General features: G+C 44.3%; 6 protein-coding genes and 1 non-coding gene across 7 annotated transcripts; 2 read left to right on the plus strand and 5 right to left on the minus strand.

Moving 5' to 3' along the window:
• Positions 1-2,741: 2,741 nt before the first annotated feature.
• LOC126563003 (apolipoprotein D) lies at positions 2,742-7,964 on the plus strand. Its single transcript, XM_050219609.1, has 5 exons — positions 2,742-2,893; positions 5,731-5,879; positions 5,968-6,040; positions 7,561-7,690; positions 7,825-7,964. Exons 1-5 carry the CDS (start codon positions 2,753-2,755, stop codon positions 7,962-7,964), a joined length of 633 nt encoding a protein of 210 aa, XP_050075566.1. The 5' UTR covers positions 2,742-2,752.
• Positions 7,209-7,280, minus strand: Trnae-cuc (transfer RNA glutamic acid (anticodon CUC)). Its single transcript has one exon. It is a non-coding gene; the product is annotated as a tRNA-Glu (tRNA).
• A 1,230-nt stretch (positions 7,965-9,194) lies between the features above and the next one.
• Positions 9,195-10,840, minus strand: LOC126562026 (zinc finger protein DPF3). The gene has a single exon (XM_050218437.1). It carries the CDS (start codon positions 10,793-10,795, stop codon positions 9,218-9,220), a length of 1,578 nt encoding a protein of 525 aa, XP_050074394.1. The 5' UTR covers positions 10,796-10,840; the 3' UTR covers positions 9,195-9,217.
• Positions 10,841-11,140: 300 nt separating this feature from the next.
• Positions 11,141-11,987, minus strand: LOC126563118 (josephin-like protein). The gene is made up of 5 exons (XM_050219740.1): positions 11,924-11,987; positions 11,772-11,850; positions 11,620-11,712; positions 11,375-11,555; positions 11,141-11,302 (listed from the first exon to the last, which is right to left on the minus strand). Exons 1-5 carry the CDS (start codon positions 11,985-11,987, stop codon positions 11,177-11,179), a joined length of 543 nt encoding a protein of 180 aa, XP_050075697.1. The 3' UTR covers positions 11,141-11,176.
• Positions 11,988-13,041: 1,054 nt separating this feature from the next.
• Positions 13,042-15,624, plus strand: LOC126561726 (GTP-binding protein 1). Its single transcript, XM_050218032.1, has 4 exons — positions 13,042-13,343; positions 13,552-14,075; positions 14,142-14,525; positions 14,600-15,624. Exons 1-4 carry the CDS (start codon positions 13,085-13,087, stop codon positions 15,596-15,598), a joined length of 2,166 nt encoding a protein of 721 aa, XP_050073989.1. The 5' UTR covers positions 13,042-13,084; the 3' UTR covers positions 15,599-15,624.
• A 1,098-nt stretch (positions 15,625-16,722) lies between these two features.
• On the minus strand, positions 16,723-16,981 carry LOC126563423 (protein NCBP2AS2 homolog). The gene has a single exon (XM_050220067.1). It carries the CDS (start codon positions 16,972-16,974, stop codon positions 16,723-16,725), a length of 252 nt encoding a protein of 83 aa, XP_050076024.1. The 5' UTR covers positions 16,975-16,981.
• A 32-nt stretch (positions 16,982-17,013) lies between these two features.
• On the minus strand, positions 17,014-17,832 carry LOC126563352 (mediator of RNA polymerase II transcription subunit 9). The gene is made up of 4 exons (XM_050219988.1): positions 17,732-17,832; positions 17,604-17,664; positions 17,263-17,326; positions 17,014-17,178 (listed from the first exon to the last, which is right to left on the minus strand). Exons 1-4 carry the CDS (start codon positions 17,772-17,774, stop codon positions 17,014-17,016), a joined length of 333 nt encoding a protein of 110 aa, XP_050075945.1. The 5' UTR covers positions 17,775-17,832.
• Between the last annotated feature and the right edge of the window lie 8,315 nt (positions 17,833-26,147).

Here is a 26,147-nt window from a genome sequence, read left to right on the forward strand (position 1 = left end):
CTGCTTCAATATCCATTATTGAATATTCTACTCGGTTTTAATGCCACTTGCTTGATGCTTTGATAAATTTATATTTTATTGAAGAGCCTCATATCGAAGCAGATGTACGTATCATCTGAAGAAGTCTAAAAAAATACTCAAAATGCTTAACCAACAGAAAACAAAGTCTTCATCTATTCGTGAATAGGTGATAAAAAGCAAACGCGACCCGATAGAAAGTGAACGCGCCCTAACCTAACACTTACGCTATGTGTGACATGTAATGCATTCGCTTAAGGTTATATACTTCATAGTGTACAGATCTAAGCAAAAATATGCATCTTGCAGCATATTTTTGTGATTCATGTAAATCGCCGGGAAAGGCTTCTTTAGCTTACTTTTAAGTTGGGAAGATGGGGTTTAATTATGAACACAAACTAAAAGATAAATTAATGTTTATATGAATTTCACTCCGTCAGAGTCTGATCTTCCTATAAGCGGACTGAGCAAAGAGTTTCGTAGCAAAGTCCTAAGGACAAAGACATTAGGACCCCTAATCAAGATTTACAGATCCCTATAAACAGATCCCGCCCATGGTTTCACCCCGTATAGACAATTAGTAAGTTTGGGAAAGAAATGAAGCATCCTGTGAAACTCCCTTCTCTCCTCTTTTTTTAAATCTAAAAATTCCTTATCTTTGCTATCTTTCTTAGCTTATTCTTCCCCTCTCCTCTCCCCGCTTCCCCAACTTTTTAACCTTAGGTCAACTTTTAGGGCCCAGAAGAACTAAATCCGCCTATGGATGCTATTAATTTTTGAGCCGCCCACATGCTTAACATAAATTACCCGTATCGAAACAGAATTCCCTAAAAAGCTGATCATGCATTACCGGAATTAAAACTCAATCAACATTGAAGTGGATGTTGGCATATAGGATCTCCAAGTGGTGAGACTTTACAAACAAAAAACGTGTGTAATTCTCACTCACGCCCTGGCTGTCGTCAAAAATCGAATAACCGTGTGAATTTGTCGCCGTTCCTTTTCCGCTTTATGCCACTTCTAATTTTTCATAAAAATTGGAAATCTATACTTCAATCAAAGCTTATTCAATCCCTTGAATATCCATGTATAGTAGATCTATGTAATATTGCTACATTGTTTTAGATAGAACAAATATATTCTTGTTGCTTACTGTACTAGCAGCAAATACTGCACGTGATGAAGTAGTACGATTGCAAGAAAAAATACACATTTACGTACCGTCACGTGTCACATGTAACGAGTCACCCTGTTCCACCTAGACGACCGTTGATCGAGAGAGAGAGAGAGCATTTCTCCTCGCGAGCAGCTGTTTCACTGGGGGTGATGAGAGTGGTTATCGGTTGCGTTGCTATTATGTTTTTGCAACTTGCATCTTTGGAACCAGCCTCCTCCTCCAGTTCCCCAGTCCTTTCTCTTACCCCTCCAAGGGAGCATAACAAAACGGAACGCGTATACCCACAACTCGTCGTCGTCACGGGGTTAATTCATAGCGAAAATGGAACTGAAGCGCGCGCTTGAGACACCCACCCACCTCCAAGGATCGAGACGCTTCTCCACGGAAATGGTAGCCATCGCGTAGCGGTGGGGGAGCGAAGGTGGAGTGAGAGTTTGGCTCGGTACATCGAGCGTTTCATGGATGACGGTAGCAGGACGGGTGTGCGAGACGTACACGGACCGAACCAAAACCGGACCCCGAAGAATCGTGTGCAAGCAGCAGTGAAGGAACACACATTCATACACACACACACACACACACACACACAACCCGGACTGCATCTGCGCGTGTGTAGAGTGGCCGCGGCCAGCGTTCGAAAAGTCAGTTGCGTTCGGATTGTAATCGGAATTGGTTGTGTGTTTGGGTTTCTCTCGGTTCGCTGGTATTTCTCTTTCTCTGGCCGCCGCTCTTCGTCTCGCGTCTATACCGCTTTCCTGCCCGCGATCCCGTCAATCGATCTCTATTAATTAAGCACGTCCGTCTGCGATTACGCCAGTGCGTGCGATCGATCGATCGTTCCGTAAACATTCGTCTGCTGCCAAAGTAGAACGCTTCGCGCAACAACCTTCACAACCGAACATTGCCAAAAAGTAGTTACCGTGCCCGTGACACTGTGTGCGTTTGTAAGCTGCCCACAACACAACCAACAGTGCAGCAGTTGCGTGTGTAAACCCCTTCAACCAGGTAGTGCGGTGACAAGCTCGACAATCTGCGAAGTAAAAAGAGCCTTGAAATTGCAATTTGGAGGCAGCCAGGTCCATAATTTCCACACAATTATTATCCATCATCCGTGTCGTCGCCAGCCCCCCGTTTGTACGTACAATCGTCGTGTTTATCAACGCGACCAGTTCCCCAACATTGGTGACTGGTGGTGATCGTGACGTTTTCTTGCTCTCGATCGTCAGCAGATCGTACCTCGGCATAGAGTCGAACAATACACACACACACAGTAATAGGGGGAACGTTCCGGCTAGTGTGCACCAAAACAAGTGATAACAAGTGATAACGAGAGTGATGAACAAGTGATCTTTACACCCGCGGTACAAAACAAAACATCCACCCACAATCAAAATCGGGCGTGACCTTTTTAGGCTGATCGAGTGTGTGTGTGTGTGTGTGTGTTTCCATTGTGGCCCCGACCCCCGTCGATCGATTACCCGTTCTTTGGACTTTGGTTTTGGCGCTTCGGCTTAGCGTTTCTGCGTCGTCCGCAACAGAGAAAGGGACAATTACGGCATGTATCATCAATTTATGGAGCTGCGTGTGCTGTGGTTCGTTGTCGCCGGCCTGTGGCTTGCCCGGCTGAGCCCCGTGCTGGCGTCAGGCTTCGGTAAATGCCCAAATTACCCTTCAATGCCAAAGTTTAACATGACAAAGGTAAGATGAGACCGTACCGCTCACCGTTCACCGTGCAAGAACATGCCACACCTGCCCACACACCCTCTCCCCATGGGCGTTTTACAATAGAAAAAAAGAAGAGTATAGAAACGCTCAGCAAAAAAAGGGCCGATGTGCTGCAACCAAACCGGAGTGCCGCAACTAGAAGGCATTAAATGAGCATTTTTAGTTTCTACTGCAACTCTTGTACCGCTTAGAACGAAACTAGGGGAAGGCAATACTTTGCATGACCACCGACCGACCAGTTTTGTTGTCTGCAATGGCTTACTACTTGCGTAAAGTTAGAGTTCCATGATCAACGAGGGCAACGAGTTCAGGGTTATTGGTTAACGACGTGGCCAACGGTTCCTTGTTTGGGGCGAGCTGTGTGAGCTTTCTAACCCAGCAGTAATAAGGTGTTAGAGGCCGTTAAAACATGGATCGTTACAGTGAAAGGAATCATAAATCATATCCTCCCGCGCTCGCCAAACGCCGCGCCTCTTCCCTCGACTGAGGGAAGACTGAGTCGTACGGAGGCGATGTAAACAATCCGGTTCGAATTCGGCCACCCCCGCTGCTGCGTGTGCTGCACTTTACAGGGTGGCATCGTAGAAGTGATACACTTTGTTTATGTAAGAAAATTGAAATCGAGTTTGATTTCTCTTAGGAATGGATTTAAATAGCATCTATTCGTACTAAACTTCAATCGAGCATGCCCGCGATAAGGAAAAAATCAAGGAGGAAATGTCTTGAGAAATTTAATACTTAATATGTAATAGTCAACGTAATACTTAAAATAAAATGTTACTTTACTTGTATCTTACTTAATTCATTTTAAATGTTTCATCTTTGCAATAACGGCCCGCAAACGCTTTCGGAAATCGTTGCAGGACACAAGACACAACTTTATCTGGGAAATCCTCCCATATCTTAAACAACTATCTTTTTGAATCCGTCCAAATTCAAATCTTTTGACGTCGTCCAACATTCCCAGCAGGTATCCCCACATATGCTGAACGGGTTTCAAACCTGGAGACGGTGCTTATCCTGGGTATCCTGGGAAGATATCTTACATACTTTCACTTTTTACTAAACTTTTAATGACCGGGGGGGTTTGCCGCGGGATTACCTGTGACAAATCGTTGCCCTGCGAACCACAAAACAATTGTCAATACTCTATGTTGATTCGGATCATAAAAGAGATCCTCTCCGTGCAAACTCTGGCGTACTTCAGGGCAGTAAGCTTGAGCTGCTGCTATTCGTGCTATACATCAACGATCTTTCGATGGTGCTTCCTCGTAACAACCTTCTTTTAAGCATTTGCCCTCAAATCCGTAGGTCAGAGGAGCATCGAATTATTCCAGCTACACTGTGTGAGTTCGATTCCTGCTTACGGTCCTGCGCTGCTGGGACCGTAACCAGGAATATACGTCCAGGTGTCTGCTACTCGGGTTGCCGCAGCTTGAAGAACGAATTCGACGGGCCAGACGTGCTTTCATTGTTGCTTTGCTACTCTCCTATACGTGCCAGCCAGGACGCTCCGGTCTCGGGCGATTCTCTCAGTCACGGAGCCGCGGACCACGTTTGGCTGTTTGAGTAATTACTCCGATGTAAACTGCCTCGGATTAAACTCTAGGAAAAACGAAGATTTCCCCATCACTGCTCCTCAAATCATCTCCGTAGTTGACGTAGTTTGATACCGAATATATGCTCCATAAACACGATCATTCTGCACGATTCCAAAGGTGCCTTCAGAGTTAAGTGCATCGAATAGAAGTGTATCATTTCTACCATGCCACTCTGTAAACAAACAAAACTATAAAAAAGAACTACTGACCAAGTTCGTCAATCGTTGTCGATTGGAAATAGATCCAGTTTTGATTTGTTTTCTGTATTGGGCACTGGTTATTTGGTAATAAGCGCCATACAATCGTAAAACCCTCGTAGCTCAACAAAAACAAATGCTACAAAACGGAACATTTCGATCCGTGGTTGGGGTGGGATGGTGGTGGTAGGTCTGAAAGTAAGTGGTTTTGGGTTGTTGTGGCGATGTTAACCAATGTGATTCACCTACCACAGCCAGACCAAGTTGCATGCTCTTCTCGCACTTTCTCGCTTCCCTCGGTGGAGCACATTCCGTGTGTTACCTTTTTGTTTTCTTTACATCATTTCTCCTACCACAGGAGGGTGGGCGGACGGATAAACAGCATGATGCTATAAATTTAAACTGCCGATAAACACTCGAATAAATAAATAAATGTCCACCAGTACGAACCGGCTGCATGGAAGGTGAAATCGGGAAAAGAGTGCCTCCGGGCGGGCAGAAGCGCAGAAGGGACACACAGGGCTTAACCACCGCCAAAAGCAAGTTGGCCTGCAAAGTGTGTCGATTGGTTGGCCTCGCACCAATCCACCGCCTGTACGCGACCCGCAGAAACTTTCAAATCCTCCGGACTGACGTGCCAAACTTACGTAATTGTCCGTTAAATCCGTAGCCCACTTTGTCCGGTGTGTGTGTGTGTGTCCGTGGTGCAGCGGTCGGTTGCTGCAGGTGCTGCCAGGTACCTGTGCCAGTGAGTCAGTCAGTCAGTCAGTCAGTCAGTAACACTGCCATTACACTTCCAATGCACGAACGAACCGAACACCCTCCGAACACACCGATGGCATGCATATCTCTGTGATTGGTGGGGCTTTTTTCCGCGTAACCATCATCAACGCACCCATTGTCACCGGGAATGCTAGCTGGTGGAACCGTGTGGAAGAAAGCGCGATATAACCATAGCATGACCAACGAAAAATTGACCCATTGATTGCTTTTGTCGTTTGTATGTTTCCAGTTCTTAGGCAAATGGTACGAGGTGGAGCGTTCCTTCTATCTTCCCGAGCTGGCCTCCGGCTGCACTACGCTGACCTTTGAAAACACAACACTACGGGACGAGGCCGGCCGAAGCCAGCTGGAAATTTCAATTAAATCTGTCAATCAGTGGTAAGTAGAGCAAGCTTATTCCCGGACCATCGCGAGCCCGGTCACGAAAATGCGCTACGGATGCTAACGACTGTGTTTGCTTTTGCAGGACGGGTAACCCATCTATCAGCATCGGTGAGGCCGTTCCCGAGAGTGAAACGTCCTCCATCATGAACGTCCAGGTATGCGGAAGCAAACTAAAACAAACACTAACCACAAACAATGAATGGGGTGGTAGTGGGTTAAGAGAAATGCGGGAAATGATGGAAAGCACATACTTATCCGTAACGGTACTGGGAGAAAAATTAATCTTTTCAAAAGCATCCACGCGAATGGGTTGTGTGCCGGGAATCCAACGGGACTGTATCAGTGATGGGTAAAATTCTATTTTTTCCCGGAGACGGATTAATCACATTGCGAAGGCGATAAAGGAATTACTACGGAGTTGACAGCGATTTCGATTTCGGGTTTGATTCCGAAGTTAAATTCCCATTAGATTCCGGAGTAATCCGCAGTTGAGTCCGAAGCCTTCAGTTGTTTCCGTAGTGCACGCAGTCCGCATTTAAGTCCGGATTACTCCAGAGTAAAATTCGAATTCAACTCCAGATTACTCCGGAGTAAACTCTCGATTTAACTCCGGATTTTTCGCAGAGATGAATCCGGTTTTAATGCGTGGGAGTCGGAGTGGATTAATGAATCTACTCCGGAGTTCTCACCGCTAGACTGTATAATTTGTAGGATTGATTGGATAGCGCGTTATCAAGAAGGCAAAATCAAAGCAAGCCGGCCGGTGGAATTTCATTGATGGATCGACACACACCGCAAGCATTCATAATGCCCGGGGATATTACGCTAGGCATAAAATTTAACCTAAATCTTGCTTACAGACTAGCATGCATGGGGGAACGTTCAGGGGGAAATGTTATGTTAAAACTAAGGCCAAGTACGCTTGTTTTTGTGATCAATACTCGTTACAGTTTAGCCAATGAGTAACCTTCGTTTTACAGCAAGAGCAATGCAATGGATGCGATACATAAAACATACAAAAGTCGCTTGCCATTTTCCATTGACTAATTGCGACATTGTCTTAATGTACGTCGCTAATTAATCGAAACCTTGATGATCATTTAAAGGTTATTGAAAATTAACTGTCCTCACTTGGTTGAAATTAAATCTTCAAATACCCATATTGCAAGTATCAAGTTACGCTCTCTGAGCTTTAGTTTAGTTTCTTATTATTTGTGTAAGTTAGTATGTCCTATTATAAAAATGTCCTCTTCACATGTCCTTACATAAAAATGATAAGCATTGTTTCCATGTTGCTAACGCAGTCTGAAAAAAAAAGAGACTTTCCCATACCGGGAATCGAACCCGGGCCTTCCGGGTGAGAGCCGGATATCCTAACCACTAGACAATATGGGACTGGTTGATGAAGAGCACAAAATAGACGTACTGCTCTTGTTCAGATCAACAAAAAGCATCACTGAGCTCTTCACCATTAGGAAATGATTTTCACATTTGTTCCACTCGCAGTTTTTGTATCACTCACTAAAAAAAATACGTTTTTTTTACCTTACCTATCTACAGCCAATAGTTTATTTTTTACTGCATGTCATGTTTTTTTTTTTAGTTAAAACAGGTTTTGTGCTGCAGTAGAGTTTCAGTTTCTCAACAGCCATTGTTTGTTGTCTTTCACTTTCAGCTTCAGTCACGGCTTCCAACCGCAATCGCACGGCTACTGCCTGGATCGGGTCGATACCAAGTGCTCTACACCAACTACGACAATTTCGCCATTCTCTGGTCTTGCACGAGCTTTGTCGCTGTTCACGCGGGTAAGCAAGCTGAAACTACGCAAATAAAAAAAAACACACAGAAAGCCTGCTGTGCTTGTGGAGATATTAATTTCTTATTTGTTTCTGATTTTTCTTTTTCGATAAATGGCTGCTTCACATGGCTCTTACCAAAGATCAAATCTGGTTGCTGGGTCGCGAGCGGGACTATTCGACGGACATTAGGAAAAAGATCTACAACGCGCTGGAGCAGCTCAGCCTCGATCCGGACCGTTTGTTTATTGCGAAAAATAAAAACTGTCCTTCTACACTGTAAGCACACGTTGTACCGCAATCGCAAGGCACCACAAGAGACCGCATACTAGAACTAGTTACGATTACTGAGGATCTGTGATATTATAAACAAGATACGTTCGGTGGATGCTAAAGTTACAAAAAGGAAACCGAAAAATTTGAGATCGATAGTTGAAAAGTGAAAATACCCCCACAGGACAACGCCATATACGCTTTCGGATGCTACACAGGTTGAGTTTTCCTACAAATACATATAGCAAGTTAAAAAAAAGGCCCCAACATGTAAATTAAAACGTTGATATTATTGTACGCGAGAGCTGCATAAGATATCGAATAATTAGTATTTTGTCGTGTTTTTTTTTTTTGCTTATGTTGTAGTTAGTAGTATTGCGCGATTTTATTATGACTCTAAGGGGTAGCGATAATAGTTTGTTTGTTTGAAAAGCTTTCATTTCGTTTATGATTGTAGGCGCGTAAACGGCATTTTATAAAACAAGTTACATTTAATGCTGAACTAGAGAGATGTAAAGAGAGAGATATAGAGAGAAAGAAGCAGAGATTAATGTGGCGGACAAAAATTGTCTGTGCCACGCTAGCTAAAACGCGCAGATGGTTCGCTGATGAGAGTTGTTGTGCGCTACGCCGTTTTGTCCCATGTTTCGCGTTCGCTAATCAATTATGCGCTCTTATTGCGCTAGCTTAAGTACTGTTCTTAATCGGTAAAGAATAAAATTAGCAGAAATGCATACACGGTTTGGACTAAAAAAATAAACACACACACAAAGAAAACAGATCTAGGATTACACAAAATACAAATCGGCACAAGGAAATCGGGGGATACACATATGTGGGTGTGTGTGTCTATGTAGATAAGGTACAAAAATTGCATATTTAAAATGTTGCTAACGCATTCGTACGCGTTTGATTTAACATTCTGTTTCCGAGAGTGAGCAATAGTTATCAATAGTGAGAGAGTTAATATCGATTTACGATCCGATGATCGGTGTCGGTATCGAAGTCATAGTACAATTGCTTGTGTGTCTTCGCACCTAATACTAAAATTGTCGTTTTGTCGTACTACTGTCTACTTAATACCTCGTCTACTGACCTTATGCCAAAAGAGGAAGGGCTTAACTTATCGGGGCATGCTCATCATTGGTACGAATGCCTATTCGTCCTATTTGCAGCACGTTTGTCTCTCGTCTACTCGCATGTCTTACCTTTTTCGAGCCGAACGCACTGTACGATGGCATACGTTTCGAATCGTACCTTTGCTTACTTGGGCTTGTGGAACTCTTCCTTGCACAGCTTGCAGCTCCAGGATCCCTCGGGCGGTGATACGAGCGGCGGTGACAGGCAGTACATATGATAGCCGCGGTCACAATCATCGCAGAACAGCAACTGATCATCGTTATCGGATGTGCCGCAGATGGTGCAGTACTTGCACTCGATGCACTGCCATCGATACTTCCGCACCGAGATGATCATGTTCGCTGTGAACTGCAAACAGGACGGATGTCCCGAACGGCCACAGTCCGAGCAGGACACCAGCTCTTCCGGCTCGAACGTTTTCTTGTTTTCCCTTGCATCGCCAAGACAAAAGTCACAGTAGGGCGAGGGAACGGCACGGCTTTTCTCTACCGCACCAACGCCACCAACACCAACACTACCGGGCCCAACCGAACCCGGACCGATTGGAGGGCCCAAGATCGAAGATGCCGGAGCTCCACCGGCCGACGCCACCGTACCACCGGTAAGGGCAGCAGCCATCGTTCCGCCTATAGTGTTGTTCGTGCCGAGTCCGGTGGAATGGTTTGCGGTCGGTCCGGGACGACCGTTGCCGAGCTTGGGTGGTCCTCCGTCCGTTGGGTCACCGCTACCTTCGGCTTTCACTTCCGGCACCAGTTCCGGCATCGGGAGCTCTTCCGATCCACCTCCTCCTGCGCCTCCTCCGGGTAGGGTCAGTGGGGATGAGCTGTTCGATTGAGGTGTGAGGTTCGGTAGTGTTTGAACACGATTCTTTTTCGGTGTTTCCACCATATCTTTGAAGCTAGGACCCAGCTCGCCCCCAATACCTTGCGATTTGCGTCCTCGGCCCCGTCCGCCACCTCTGCCACCGCGACGATTGTTCGCGTCCGACAGCGACGAGCCACCGGATTTGCTGCGTCCACCGCCCGACCCACCGCCGCCCCCGCTACCACCACTGCGCGCGCCCTTGCTCTTTTTCTTGCGCTGACTGAAGCTCTCCTCATAGTCGCAGTCCGAATCCGGTAGATCGTGATCCTCAAACGATTCCATGTCGTGCATTTCCATCTCGTCGTAATACCAATCCTTGCCCACCTTGTCCGACTCGTGCTCCTTCAGGTCTGCCGCATCGACGGCGCTCGATTGGTCCAGGTTGGAGTTTTCCGAATCGTAAGTGCTTCCGCCACCGCCACCACCACCGCCTCCTCCTCCTCGATCACCACCAATACCGCTCCCGGGCAGGAGGGAGGACGGTGGCGCCGGCTGCAGATGACCGAACGGACGGTGCGTGTACGCCGGAAAGGGTGGGTGCGGCTTTTGCAGCAAATACTGCCGGCGGGATTTACGCCAGCGGGCCGCCGGGTAGCTGTACACTTGACCATTCTTCAGGCCCGGGATCCGGTGACGGCTGTGCATAAACAACGCGCAGTGATTCTGAGCGACACCCGTCTGTGGGTCGAGAAACGGCATCCGAAGTCTCCGTTCCAGGCATAGCCGGGTGTTGAACGTTTCACTGTTTTCTATAATCTCTTTGTACGTCGAATCATTGAGAAAATTCTCTATTTTCTCTAAATTATTTACGTTCACTATCAGGTCGGAGGACGCCATTGTGCGTGCGTCTTATGAACAGTGCGTGAGATGGCGGTCAACGGTGAGTGAGTGACATTTTCGAAAAAAATATAAATTGTAATAATTTAAAAAAAAACAATAAATGAAAAAAATCAACAATTTTCTTTCTTTTTAGATGGTTTGAACCGGAAAGCCGTAAATCATGAAAAAGGCAATGTTCAGAGAAAAGGTATTTTCCGTACCATTATCCTACCCACTGTTTGGCTCACTGCATTATCCGTGCCCAAGACGCATACATACATCAAGCAACAGTCAAGATAAATACAAAATTCTGTGAGAAAATTTGTTTTTGAACGCCTTCGGAATAATTAAATAACTCTAGTTTGTTAACGATATTTAAATATATTACGCTCCTTTTCTTCACCGTTGGTCGTTGTCTGGGAGGAGCCATTGCTGTGATTTATCTACCTCTCCTGTGCATATAACGAATAATTCTTTATCGTTGCTTTGCAGCTGCTCTCGTAGGTACTGTAGCATACTTGCTTCCTGCAATAGAAAACATGCATCAGGGAATCAATCACACACTCGCAAAGTATGCGCTGTCGTCTATATACGCACATCTCCCAAACATTGGGGAGCATCCAGTTTGGAGTCAAGATTCCAGTACTCTTTGTTGATTTGCCGAATGGCTATCCAATGTCTACGCTGAATAGGTAGCTTCACAAACCCCACTTTGTAGTTGCTCGGAACGTTTAGTATAAACCCCACTATTTTCGATGTATCAATTCGTGATGGATCTCTACGGAGAAGTGAACAACATTTAGACGATATTGTCACGTACTTCACGTAGCTTCCATACTTACTTTCGCTTATCGAACCAGATAGCTTCACAATCTTTCATGTGCAATGCGGCAATGATAACATTCACATCGTAATTTCCAAGCCCAAGAATGGATCTATAAGCAGAACCGAAGCCATTAATCGAGCTGTACTGGTAGTATGTTAGATACCCTACCTGTGAGGATTGATGTATTCGTTTGGGGACAGATTCTGACAAATTTGATCTAGTTGTGATTTGCTGAATGACGATTTGTCTGTAAACGATGTGCATGGGGAGACAAACATGTACGGAGCATCAAACATAAGCTATGACCATGTGTACCATACCTTGAAATAGGTTGTTAAGTGCATGTAGAGCGCACAATTCGCGTTGTTGCTTTTCGTGGTACATGCTTCCGGGTCAATCCTGTAATCCAAATCCAAAATAATCCGTGCTATTGAGAACGTTGCGTGTTTTGTTTTGAGGTAAGCATTGTTGACAATACAATCGTCTGTCAAATTAATCGATATTCCAACACAAAGATACATTGCACTATGGGCCACAACACGGATAAAAATATGACAATTCGTTTTTCAAGCCCATAAAAATGTTTCTTATGCAATAAAGTAGGGCAGAAGAAGTTCCAACAATTATATCCGAATTGGTGGTTCAATTCGCGAGTTCAAAGCTAAAGTCAAACCGGGGATACAGTTTAGATACCAAAATAATGCCGTCAAGCAAAAGTGCTATAAATGTTTACTGCAAAAAATAATAAATGTTATTTCCTAATACAACTGGTAAAAACAACGGGATATGCTAAAGAACTCAGTATTTTAAACAGTAAAATTTATTCGAATTGTTAACAGTCATTTCAAATAACTGGATCACAAATTTTGAACAAAGTAAGCAAAGCCGCACACATGCCAACGCTCATGACCGTGTGCTCAGTGCAGTGCTTTGTCATCATCAATTTTAGTGGAATCGACGACGATTGCAAACATTGCCAAATTCCACTTTTTCAACAGGTTCTAAGAAAGTGAGAAAAACGACGGTGCATCGCTATACTTCTCGCGAAAGTGTTTGTATTGGCGTGGTTAGTAATATCGTACGGTTTATTCAGCTCCAAAACTAACACCAGCCCTCCATTGGTAGAATTGGATATGGGACGATCATAAAAGCAAAACAAAACAGTTTCGTTGACTGTTTCCCTTTCACTCGAATCCCGCGAGTGTGAATTTGCCACATCGAAGGAAGAATAAAAAAGACGGTGTTGTGCTATTCCTCGAGTTGACTAAATTATCACTAATCCCAGCATTTCACTCTCCAGCTTATAAGATAGCGTGCAGATTATCGGTGGTGTGTCTCACACTTTCCTTACCGAAGCTTATTAGATAAGCGAAATTGCTCGATTGTGCGGGTGGAATGCATAGGAGTGCAATCAGTGAATAGTGATGAACATTTTCGAACGCGCGCGCGAATCGATTACGAAAACAAAAAACTGAACAAAAATGAAACCGAGCATAACAAAACAAGCGAGCGCGGGAGCGCCAAGCTCGACCGCAAGTATTAACAAACTTCCGGATGGGTTTGCATCATCCAATGGTTCCAGCGGTAGCGAGAGGAAGTTTGTCGATTACTCTAGCATCCGAGAGAAGACTGTTCTGGTTGGACCGACCGAGGATCAGTTCGATTTGTTGATGCAACGGTTAGAGGAACGTATATCGGCCAGCCGTGGTGAGACGGTGTACGATATTGGCATTGGGGAAGGTAAGTAAAACGACATATGCCTCACACACACACACACACACACACACACACACACACACACACACACACACACACACACACACACACACACACACACACACACACACACACACACACACACACACACACACACACACACACACACACACACACACACACACATGCACAACATCCGGTAAGAAATGGTTCTTTATCATCAATCGTGTAGATGGCAGTGAAAATGGATTAGAACAGGACGAGTATGCTGCTTCGCTGGCAACACTCCAATCCCTGGCAGCGATGCTGCGCGCGGAATGTGTCGAGCTACGTACCCGTAAGGCAGAGAAGGGTATCACTGGCCAGTACCTGATCCGGCGGCGAGTAGAGGAAGACGATTTCACCGAAGTACGGGTAGCCGTCGTCGGTAACGTGGATGCTGGCAAATCTACCTTGCTGGGTGTGCTGACCCATGGGGAGCTGGACAATGGACGTGGTTTTGCGCGGCAGCGTCTATTTCGTCACAAGCACGAAATCGAAAGTGGCCGTACTAGCTCCGTAGGAAACGATATCCTAGGGTTTGACAGTGTGGGAAATGTGGTCAATAAGCCGGACCATGGCACACTAGATTGGGTAAAGATTTGTGAAAAGTCTGCCAAAGTGATCACGTTCATTGATTTGGCCGGTCATGAGCGTTACCTGAAGACGACGGTATTCGGCATGACCGGTCACGCACCGGACTTTGGAATGTTGATGGTGGGTAGAGGAGTTTCACATAAGAAAATTTCAATGTATAAATTGTGTGTGTAATCTTTCTTGCAGATCGGAGCCAACTCTGGCATCGTGGGCATGACGAAGGAACATCTGGGACTTGCCTTGGCATTGTCGGTGCCGGTGTTTGTGGTCGTCACCAAGATTGACATGTGTCCGCCGAATATTTTGCAGGAGAATTTGAAGCTGCTGTACAAAATTCTGAAATCGCAAGGCTGCCGTAAGGTCCCGGTGATGGTGAAAACGAGCGATGATGTCGTGCTGAGCGCGACCAACTTCGTATCGGAACGGTTATGTCCCATCTTTCAAGTATCGAACGTAACGGGGGAAAACTTGGATTTGTTGAAAATGTTCCTCAATCTGCTGAATGTACGCACCACCGGGAATGATGCTTTACCAACCGAGTTCCAGATCGATGATACGTATGCCGTTCCTGTAAGTGAGCTTTTTTCGGCAAACAATCTGAGTAGGAGAAAATGATAATGCTTTATCGTTTTCCTCTTTTGCAGGGTGTAGGAACCGTAGTGTCGGGAATCACTTTGCAAGGCATAGTGCGGTTAAACGATACGCTATTGCTTGGACCGGATCCGCTGGGTGACTTTCAGCCGATCACAATCAAAAGCATCCACCGAAAGCGTATGGTGGTTCGGGAAGTGCGCAGTGGCCAGACAGCTAGTTTTGCGCTGAAGAAAATCAAGCGTTCCCAAATTCGCAAAGGAATGGTAATGGTAAGCCAGGCACTGAATCCACAGGCCTGCTGGGAGTTTGACTGTGAGATACTGGTGTTGCATCATCCGACGACAATTTCCAGCAAGTACGGCCGATGGTCGGCAATGGTGCACTGCGGTAGCATTCGGCAAACGGCACAAATCCTGCAAATGTCCAAGGAATGTTTACGTACCGGCGATAAGGCTGTGGTACGTTTCCGGTTTATAAAAAATCCGGAATACATGAAACCGGGCCAACGGATGGTGTTTCGCGAGGGACGAACGAAAGCGGTCGGTAATGTGATACAGCCACTGTACACACCCGGCAGTATCCAGCAACGGTCAAAGCCGAACAAAATGCAATCGAACCGCGGGCTGACCGGAGCAGTAATGCAGGGTGGTTCAGGATCTGCGTCCGTGAATTTTCCACTGTCGAAGGGTTCCAGTGCAACGGTCGATGGAATGGCGGCCGAGATGGACAATGGAACGGCAAACAGTTCACCGATAAACGAATCCACACCCGTGCTGGACATTGGAACTGATAAACGTAACCACCACCACCGGCCACCGGGAGGCGGTAATAAAAAGCGAATGAATAACATGGTTGGGTCGGCAGCTGGCAGTGCTAGTACATCATCGTCTTCTACTGCCACCAGTTTACCGCCCTCTAGTGGGAAGTCGTTATCGTCGGGTGGATCTGCTGCGACAACACAATCGGTAGCTTCTAATTCTTCCGGCCCGTCCAATTCGGGAAATGCGGTCGCAGTCGACATGGGCAAGCTATCCATTGCTTCCAACTAGAGTAAGGGTTTAATTTGTTGTTGAATTGTGCACTTACTGAGTGTGCAGCATTGGATTACAAGGGTTTTTTTTATCCAACTCACAACCTAAGTCATTCATCTCAACGCGTTCCATTTCAGGCTGGAGTGAACAGTGACTCGTACGATTATTTTAAAATGACAGTTTTGGTTTCACGACTAAAATCTGTGAAATCCCGTACAAGATTGTACGACCAAAAATCGTACGACTAAGCAGGGACTCCTTCCCTTACTTAAACATTAAGGATTCCTTTCAGAAATGTACATTTGTTCAAAACAACCAATGGATGTTTTAAAAGAATTATTAATTTTTTTTGAAACGGAAAAGGAAGATCTGCGATACAATGTACACATCAACACTGCATACTATAATGCTCCAGCCAGCAATTGACAGTTATTACATCAAAGTTAAATACAAAAGCGTTGAGAATATGGATGCAACGTGTTAAGATTGATGGTGAAGGATGTGAGTTAGATAGAAAAACCCTGTAACATGTGTTTTTTTAATGAGCAACTCAATCATCTATATTCTGACAAGAGAATACGAACAGTTGGTTGTAAACCAAGAGTTTTGCGTTTCGAAATCTCTTACCACCGTTTTAACATTGCGCCGACCTGTTTTGTTTTCGGTATGCGATGGCCATAAAGCTGGCGTATTTTGCAATTTAATACTAAGTATGCAAACGTAACAACCCTGCCAGCATGCGAGTACTGTTTTACTCGCAAAGATTTGCCGTTTTTTTAAATTCTTTTGACACTTTCATTAAATTTAGTCTATGGTTTGCGTTATTCTGGAATGTATATTTTTTTACAATTTCGTGTAAAACATTGATGGTGTAGTGTGATGTGACCCAAAACTCATCATCCAATACCACACTTATAGCGCGCTGAACGGAAAGAAACTAATATTTTTTTCTGTGGCAGAGGATAATAATAGTTCGAGAAGTTACTGCAAATTAACCCCCGAACCCGTCTTAATGCAATTGAAATTCACAGCACGACACGAGATACACATTTTCAAAATACAAATAAATTTTAATTACATTGAAAACACGGCACAGTTTACACAACTTCTAGAGCACATCCGCAAAAAGATAACTCTCCGTTTCACTTCTTTTTGCCCAAATCATTCTTGGCGTTTTCGATCTCTTTTTGCACATTCGACTTGAAGCTGCGTATTGCTTGCTGCAATCGTTCCGGCGTCATTCCAACGAGCTTCTGCTGTTCGGCAACGGTTCGGGTGCGATAGTAAGCGCTCAGCACCATCTGTGCCGCACGACGTAAAGGGTACGAGTCGGCTAAACGTTGGATTAGCTGCTCGTTGTTCGCCAAGTATCGCAGAATTATTTGAAGCACCATTGCAGCAGCAGTTCGTGTGGTCGGTGGCGACGAAGCAGCCTAGAACTGGACGTTTTTATACTTCTTGATCAGTTGCTGCTTCAGTGCTAATTGCTTCCGAAGACTTTCGAGCCGTCGAAGTTGCTCCTCTTTGCTGTACTCGATACCTTGCAGCTTCCGGATGGTTGATCGGGCGTTCTCGAGCGTCCGCTGAAGTTCAAGGACCTTTACCGGGAGAGGATGAAGGACAATCGTTAGATTTTCTTTGTGTGTTGGCTAAAAAAACACAATCGATGTTCACACACATACCTTCTGACTGCACTCGGCACTTTCCTTTTGTTTCGCTGTGTTATCTATTGGATCCTTTTCGACACTATACCACCGGAAGGGAAGGTTGCAAACAAAGCATTGATAAGAATTGCGAAATTTCACTTTTTCTTTATATAATTGTTTATGTTTTTTTCTGGTCAGGGACGGTCAGGGAAATGTGTGAGGAAGGTTGAAGAGCAACGTGGTCCGTTCAGTATGTCTTGTCACAGTATCATTTCGGAGCGGCAGGTTCGATGTTTGGTGTAGACATAACTTTGCACGGTTCGCTGTCTTGTAGAAGTGCAGAAATTGTATAGGCAGTGTAGACATGCAGCATTTACCTTCGGATGATGTCGTACACAACAGGAAGAATCTCGATTTCTACTGGCTGAATTTTGGGTTCTGAAAGTAAACAATGTACACAGCTGATGTGTGAATGGTTATTTACACTTAATACGCGGTTTCTTACCTGAAATGCTGGTGATTTGCGGTTTTGTTTCTACGACATCCATCGCTTTGTTTGGTCACTGTGTGTTTTGACTTGCTGAGTGACAGCCATGCCAATGTACCGATGCCGATTGCCGATTATATGACCGATTGATGAATAGAAAAATTCATAGTCTTATTTAACCAACTGTAGGCCCATAGTCCGAAGGTAAACAACGAGTGAAAGAGATATGTTGTTAAAGAGAGCGAGAAAGAGAGATATTCGCTTGAATGTACACACTTGCGCTGATTAAAGGCTGCCGTAGCCGTCAAAGCAGCTTCGAAATTTGCCAAAACATCGCATAACGAAAAATTTCAGAAAAACATAGAAGGATAATTGCTTCACGGTGTGTTTTGTGTTCGTTGTACCAGCCTTTCAAAATGCATTGCAAAGCATTGCCAAAGTAAGACTTTCTTATGATATTTTTAAAAGTTTTGACAACACGGCGGAGAGCCGTCATACATCAATTGAAGAAATATACATATAATTGTATATGTATAATTTTTAATATGTATATAATTTTTTTAATAAAATTCTCTTTGTTTTACCTCAATTTTTTTTCGGTTTGAAGCAATACTAATTGTAGTTTATTTTGGACGCAATGCAGTTGGAGTCGGTTGAATCTCACCGGGATCTGAGGTAAGGGGACGGACTCTTCTGTTTGCTGTTTAACATCGCTCTGGAAGGCTTTTTCGCGGATGACATAGACATCGTCGGATAACTGCTGCGGTGTTTGAGGCGCACAGTCGACTTAAATGTGAGGCCAATAGAATTTGATTGAAGATCAATGCGACGAAGACAAAGTACCTGCTTGCTGGAAGCTCTGACCCTAAAATAACCCGACTCGCAAGCAGAGTAGCAATTGACAGCGACTACCTCGAGGTGGTAGAGAAGAGATCGTGTCTACTACGACTCCACAAACTCCTGCGATCCAGAAGACTCCAACAACACACGAAATGCACGATACATCGCACACTGATACGTCCGGTAGAGCTCTACGGGTACGAGTCCAGGACTATGCACAGCTAAGGACTATCTTTGGCAGCGCGAGAAGGGCGTATCGCGAAGAAGAATGAACTACGCTGAGCTAACTAGCTAGCTGTTTGGCGGTGAAGATATCCTGACGGTAATCAAAGCCGGAAAGATACGATGACTGGAACGACACGTGATGAGGATGCCGGACTCGGCCTCAGTGACCCGTTCGGTACAAGGCGCAGAGGACCACAGCGATCGGATGCAGACGTGGATGGAGGGCTTCTGTCTTAGACCGAATTTCCTCGAAACGGAATGGAGACATTGCCATGTCATCAAAACGTGCTCGTACTTGAACAGTCCAAGAAGGAGAGAAGCTTATTTTCGGCAAAACAAGTGCGTGAGATCTGGGCCTGCCGTTTGAGCGTGCTATATCTGTAACTGGATAATCAGGTCTTTTTACGGGAGGACAGTCTGAATGAGATTTGATATCCATAGAGTGAAAAATCGGCATCGACAACATCTTTGAAGCTTGATCGATTTCTTTGTAGCATAAATATATGATATTTTACAGAAAATGGCTCATAAAACATGAGAAAACAGGGACAAAATAGCACCAAACTTCGGATTTTTCCTTTGCATTGCAGAGAAACACACATTAACAGCTTAATAAGGATGTATCTATTGTTAATACATCCTTCCGAAAGAAAATAGAGAAGCGATTAGCAATTTATTTGCTTTATACTCCACTTTCCTCGGAACCATATAATTTATTGTGATTCTTTCAACTTCAGCAACAACTAGCAAAATGTCTAGAAGAAGTGAAAAATAGGTCTCACTCCAAATGAATTACACTTAAAACAATTTAAAAGATAAGCTCCCACAACACAGGTTGTGTGATCCGCCGCATATGGCACATCGAATTGAAACGTAAATAATCTTTGATAAAAGTTTGCTCTATTTTCGATCGCGTTGCTCTCTCTGTTGCTCTCAAACCAAAAATGGTCGTATTGGGCAAGAAAACAAGGTTCTGTGAGGTTCTGGTTCTGTAACTAACCAGACGACCCGAACTTCAAAGAGCCTGAAAGTAATTGATGCCGGTTGGGAAACAAACGAATCTAAAGTGAATGGAGGCGAATTCGCATAGAATGTTTCGGACATTTATCATCAATTTCTGAGAAGGTTTGATAAAGACTAGTGTGTTAGTAAGAATTTTGGTCAATAGGAAATATGATGAAAAACACCGCCATGCTTATCAGTGCCGGACATGCGGTCCGGCGGTTATTTCGGTCGAAATAGAAATAGGTATTAATTAAGAATTGAAGCAAGATGGCTTGAAGCAATTTGAATTCTTTTGTAAGCAATTGAAATATGTATCATTTTTGTCGACTGCAATAAAAATAATAAGCAAATCAAATGCAAATAAAGAGCCATTTGGAAAGGAAAACTTTCTGACAGTTGCAAACTCAGACAAACAAAGCTAATTTAATGCAATCGATATCGGAAATGGCGCCAATGTTACCCTTAGTATCGTAGTTCTTCTATAGGCAGAATTGAACGGAAATAGCACTAATTAAACGGTACGCCTCGAGTATGTTCGGTCTTATACGGTGTACGTGTGTTGATGTGCTTCTGTTCCACGCATCTCTCGGGTAACGATGCGAAAGGAAGACGAACTCGACTACAAACTTGAGGCGGATGAATAGCTCCTTAAATGAATATTCCATCGGTAACCACCAATTCACCGCTTGGACTAGCTGACGTGGTCCGTTGGGAAGCAAGATCGCCGCCATCCCGACGCAGTGATGATTTGATGAACAACTTTGCTCACTAATATGTGTCATGGTTCCTAGTGTGCTTTACTCGAGTGTTCAACGGCCTTTCCGAGGATTTTGTGGAGGAAGCCGACGACAGAACGGTGGCTTTCAGTTGGCATCAATGTTATCGTCCTATCGTTTCTTTTCTGTCCTCAAAAAAGACTTACGACAGTGTTAGAACGACGTTCTTCGATTATTTCCGATTGCTTTATTCCACACTTAATGTTCGCAAAAAAGAAAGCTAAAAGTTTGATTAACAGAGAACTTTTTTAAATGTATCGTCACTGTTGGGCCATTGGGGTTTTTGCTGTGTCACCCAAGGGGCGTCAGAAGGTTAAAAGACCCATCTTTAGATCGACAAAAAAACGGAATAACTTCAATTGGAAACAATTTATTCGGATATAGGTCGATGCCAATTTAATGACAAAAGATTACCAAAAAACGCAGTTTCTCTCACCGATGATCAATATTTGATCAATTTATGGTAACAGAACCACCCACAAGCACTTGTTTCGTTCTTCCTCTTTTTTTTGGCCACAATCGAACCCGCTTTGGGGTGCCCATGTTTGAACTAGAATTAGGATGCGAAACCTCACAAAACCAATTTTACCTTTGCCTGGCGGATCCAGGAGAGTTTAGCATGAGCCCAACCGACATGCACAGCCTGACGATAATTACAACATTAACGAGTCGGCACAGAGCATAAAAGTAAAGTTAATTGGATGGGATGGAGGGCGGAATTCAATTCAATTTCATCGCATGTTCTTAGAAACGGACCATTTTAAAGTAGCAAGAACGGTCACTCGGAACGGGACAAAGATCAAGTATGTTAATGTCAGGAGGGTAACCGTGTGATGGTCGATTCCCTTACTTTTCCCTTATGAATGTAAATTTAATTGCTGTCACCCCAGGTCGGGGAACGAGAGCATCCGTAACATGGGCAACTGGACAAAATCTCGTCGGCGACGCCAGTCATTATTATGCGACCGATGATGGGGATGACGTTTCCAAGCGATGGACGAAGCGATACTCAGAACTGCAGCACGGGATAAGCCTGGCAGGCCCGGCCAGGGACAAAGCAATATAAATGTAAATAATGTCGCTTATCGACTGCGTGCCGTCGAACCGATGGCAGGGAAGTGTACTGTAGATACACGTGATGGCAAGCGACCGTGGTCTGGTGTCACACAAACAATGTGTTTATTACGCTAGGGAAATAATGTACATCGCAGTAGAGGACTCTACTGGGGTTTTTTTTCTTCTTCTCGAATCTCATTATCTCACGGGGTTGACAGCCCACGAAAGAGATGTGACGAGAGTGTAGGCATCTTGTCAAATTATGCTACATAAAGACGAACTGTAATCACATGATTGCTTGCTTTCTTGTGTAATTCAATGTAATAATTGCAGAGTTCAAGGAATCCCCGGTGCGTACGGCATCATTAGGAAATGTTCGGGGCAGGCGAAATGGGATTTGACTGGCATCCGTTGGTTCTAAGGAAATTGCGTGTTGTGTGTGAAGAAAATATAATAAGCTCATTTCAATAACTTTCAAAACGATATGTAGTTTGTATGTAGATCGACAGGACACGTAAGAGTAACATTTGCTTGATTAAGAAGTTTGGAAGTCTGTATCGAATTTCATCGATGAAACATTCTTTTTTCCTGTCGGATTTCATTTTCTAATAGTTGTTGGCTTTCCAATGATTGGCTATGAGCTACTAAACTGATTTATAATAAATAGAGATCTCTCACTCACTCATGTTGTCGTGACATGGCCCGGTCAACAATATATTTCCAGGAAACTCAATCCCTGGCTGCAACTTCCCATCCGTGTAGGCACCCGATCTCCGATAGGTCACCCTTCATCTGATCCAGCCTACGAACTCGCTATGGTCCCCGACGCCTCGTGCCGAAATGGGGGTCGCTGACGAATACCTTCTTGGCGGGACATGAGTCTGGCATCCTCATAACAGCCATCGTATCCTGCCGGTCTTTGCTACCGTCAGGATGTCCGGTTCTCCGTATAGCTCGTGGTTCATCCTTCTTCTCCACACTCCATGCTCGATCACACCGTCAATGATGGTCCGGAGGATGCGACGCTCAAACACGCCAATAGCGTTTGCATCCTCCGCTCGGATGGTCCAAGACTCGTGGCCATATAGGACCACCGGGCGAATCAGTGTGCGATATATCTCACATTTCGTGCGGTCTCGAAGTCTTCTGGATCTCAGCAGACGGTGAAGCCCGTAGTAGGTACGATTACCCTGCGCAATGAGTCTCCGGATTTCGCTGCTGATCGTTATCCGAAGTTACGACAGTCCCAAGATAGCAGAACTCCTCTACCACCTCGAGGTTGTCGCCGTCGACTAACACACTGCTTCCCACTCGGGCTCTTTCGCGATCAGAGCCTCGGGCAAGCAGGTATTTCGTCTTCGTCGCATTCATCATCAATCCAATTCTTGCTGCTTCGCGTTTCAGTTGGGTGTACGACTCACATAGCTTCGCTGTTGTCTTGCCCACGATGTCAATGTCATTGGCGAAGCCAAGAAATTGAAGAGACCGGTAGAGCATCGTGCCACGGAAATTTTCTTATAATATATATAAAAACGCCCAACGCCGCCACAACCTAGATTTTTTTTCGATTTGAAGTAATCCTATTTGTAGCTTATTTTTGGACGGAATGCCGGCATTCGGGATCGGTTGAATCTCACCGGGATCTGAGGCAAGGGGACGGACTTTCCTGTTTGCTGTTCAATATCGCTCTAAAAGGTGTCATTTGAAACGCGAGATTCGACATGCGCGACACGATTTTTACCCGTCCTTTGGCTTTGCGGATGACATAGACATCATCGGTTGGATAACTGCGCCGGCGTGCGAGGCGCACAGTCGACTTAATCACGAGGCCAATAGAATTTGATTGAAGATCAATGCGACGAAGACAAAGTACCTGCTTGCTGGAAGCTCTGACTCTGAAATAACCCGACTCGCAAGCAGAGTATCAGTTGACAGCGACGATCTCGAGGTGGTAGAGAAGAGATCGTGTCTACTACGGGCTCCACAGACTCCTGCGATCCAGAAGACTCCAACAACACACGAAATGTAGGATTCATCGCACACTGATACGTCCGGTAGTCCTCTTCGGATACGAGTCCTTGACTATGCTAAGGACTGCTAAGAACTATTTTTTCAGCGAGCAATATCGGCACGCTCGTTGTCACGCCTAGAATCCATTCAGCGTAAATTTACACGGTTTGCGCTGCGTGGTTGGACGTTGATGACAATGGAAGTTGCGCGTTACTCGGCCTGGAGTCGTTGAAACAGCTTTTAGTAGACTTTTGTCGCAGGTCTACTGGACAATCGTATCACCGGCTCTGCTCTCCGCAATCAACATTTACGCTCCGGCTAGATTGCTCTGTGCTGGATCACTTCTTGACGTAGGGGAACGTCGTACTCGTCGTACGGCGTCTCTGATCCATTCCTCGTCATGTGCCGTGAATACAACGCCGTGTGTGATCGTTTTGAACCAGACCTGTCGCGCTCTGCGTTCCTTAATTGTATACCTACAGTGCGGCTCATTGATCGTTGACTGTAAAACAGTAAATGTTAAATGTTAAATATGTCTAAATGCATGTTTGTGCCCAGCATAGCGAATGTCCCGGTTAACTATAGGAAGACCGCTCGCAAGGGGTATTTTTTAAAAGTAAACTTAAACGACTAACTTTGTGACGAAACTTATGAAAAACAATCTTAAAACTGTTTTAACTTTTCTGCGAAAAGTCCATTTCTTTAAGGCAAACATTAGTCAATCCAGCGGATATGACGAACTAACCCGAACGGTAGAAATTGTATTGTAACGTTCAACAACTGAAATACCTTCTAAGCCGCACGTACTTTTTCTTCTTGTCTTAACGTCCTTCAAAGGTCACGCCGGTCATCGAATGACTTGCTAGACTTGCCGATACCACGTAGTATTCACTACCTCACTACGACCCGGGGACGGTTCGGATGGGATTTAAACCCCGTTCTTGCCGTTTGACGACCGGCGTAGATGTCGCCCTTTCCACCGGGTTGCCCTGGGACATATTGAGACGCACGTTAGAATATGCAAGTCAATTACTTATCAAGAGTTACAGCTGCATTGTGTCCTACTGGAGGTTTGAATACTTTGAAGCCTCTCTGCCACGAGTCAAGTAGAAATTTGATTCATTCAATTATGTCCTTAGTAGTAATGTCCTTAGAGTAAGATCCTTAGTATTGTTCAGCATACAATTAGATTAAAACAAATAGATTATAGTTAAAAAAAATTTTTTAAAATAAATATAAATATGGTTTATATTTAAAATAAAATAAACACAAAAATTCAATGCGAAATTAATAAAAGCAAACCATCAATGTACAATATATTTGATTTAAATTTCTTATCCAAAACGATTGAAGTAAAATGAGAAGATATGTTCCCAGGAATAAATCGTAAAACGACATCCTCTAAATCGATAAAATACATATTCTAGCTTACCCCGAAAATACACAGTTTTTCGATTTTATTTTGTTGAAGTAGTCAAAAGGGACAAACAATGTGCATCACCATCACAAAACGTACGGATCTGTTTCTCGTTGGGCGAATTTTTTATTTCACTGCAAAAAGTTCTATAATAAAAGCATCTACAATTGAAACCGACAGATCAGGTGCCAAGCTGTTATCGAATCGGAGTTATCGGGCGGCAAAGAAGCTGGGATCAATTGCTAAGCAATGACAAAGTTTTCCTTGCCGATGGTTCAGCGCAGCGCAAACAATACTTGACCTATCGCTGCTGGAATGCTTTCGACGGTTTTACTGGCTGTTTATGGCAAGTTTTCTTTTTTTATGAGTTCTCTCAGGCGCGGAAAGTTTTCACCGCTCTCGATGAATCGAGAATTCATCCGTGAGTTTGATGGTGAGTGTTGAATTGCGATATCATCCGAAAGTGTCGTTGAGATAGTGGTCATCAAAAACTAAAATGTGGAATTATTTTATCACACCTTGGCAAATAAAAACTGTATTATGGAGTTTTGTTTTGAATATGGATCATTTATGCATTCAACGCAAACGGTGCTATAAAGAAGATTTTAATTTCAAAGGCATTTATTTATTAACGCAACGGTTAGATTTAATCTCGGACAAATATACGTAACATAAAAAATATATTACACATATTTCAACTCTACTTAACGATAGTTTCGGCTAAAACTATACCACCCTACGTCACCAAGATCCACACATTTCCCAATGCTTGCTTAGTAGTAAACTCAATACGGCGAAACGCAACCAGCATGCAGTACTTTCAATAGCTCCAACACATGCGTCACCAACTGACAAAGAGTTTTTTGTACAACATTTGCTTGTTTAGAATTTAGAACGAATGACACGTATCACTGGTCGTGCGGGTTGTCCGCTGCGACAAACCTCGAACGAGTTGTACCTCTAAAACAGCAAAGCCCTAAAATAAGCCGGTCTGGAGCGGTTTGCGAATCTGACTTTGCCGATCACTTTTGTTGTCTCTCTTTCTTGTTGCTTATCGTGTGTGTGTGTGTGTGTGTGTGTGTGTGTGTGTGTGTGTGTGCGTGTA

Source organism: Anopheles maculipalpis, chromosome 3RL (assembly GCF_943734695.1).
Source record: "Anopheles maculipalpis chromosome 3RL, idAnoMacuDA_375_x, whole genome shotgun sequence".
NCBI lineage: Eukaryota > Metazoa > Arthropoda > Insecta > Diptera > Culicidae > Anopheles > Anopheles maculipalpis.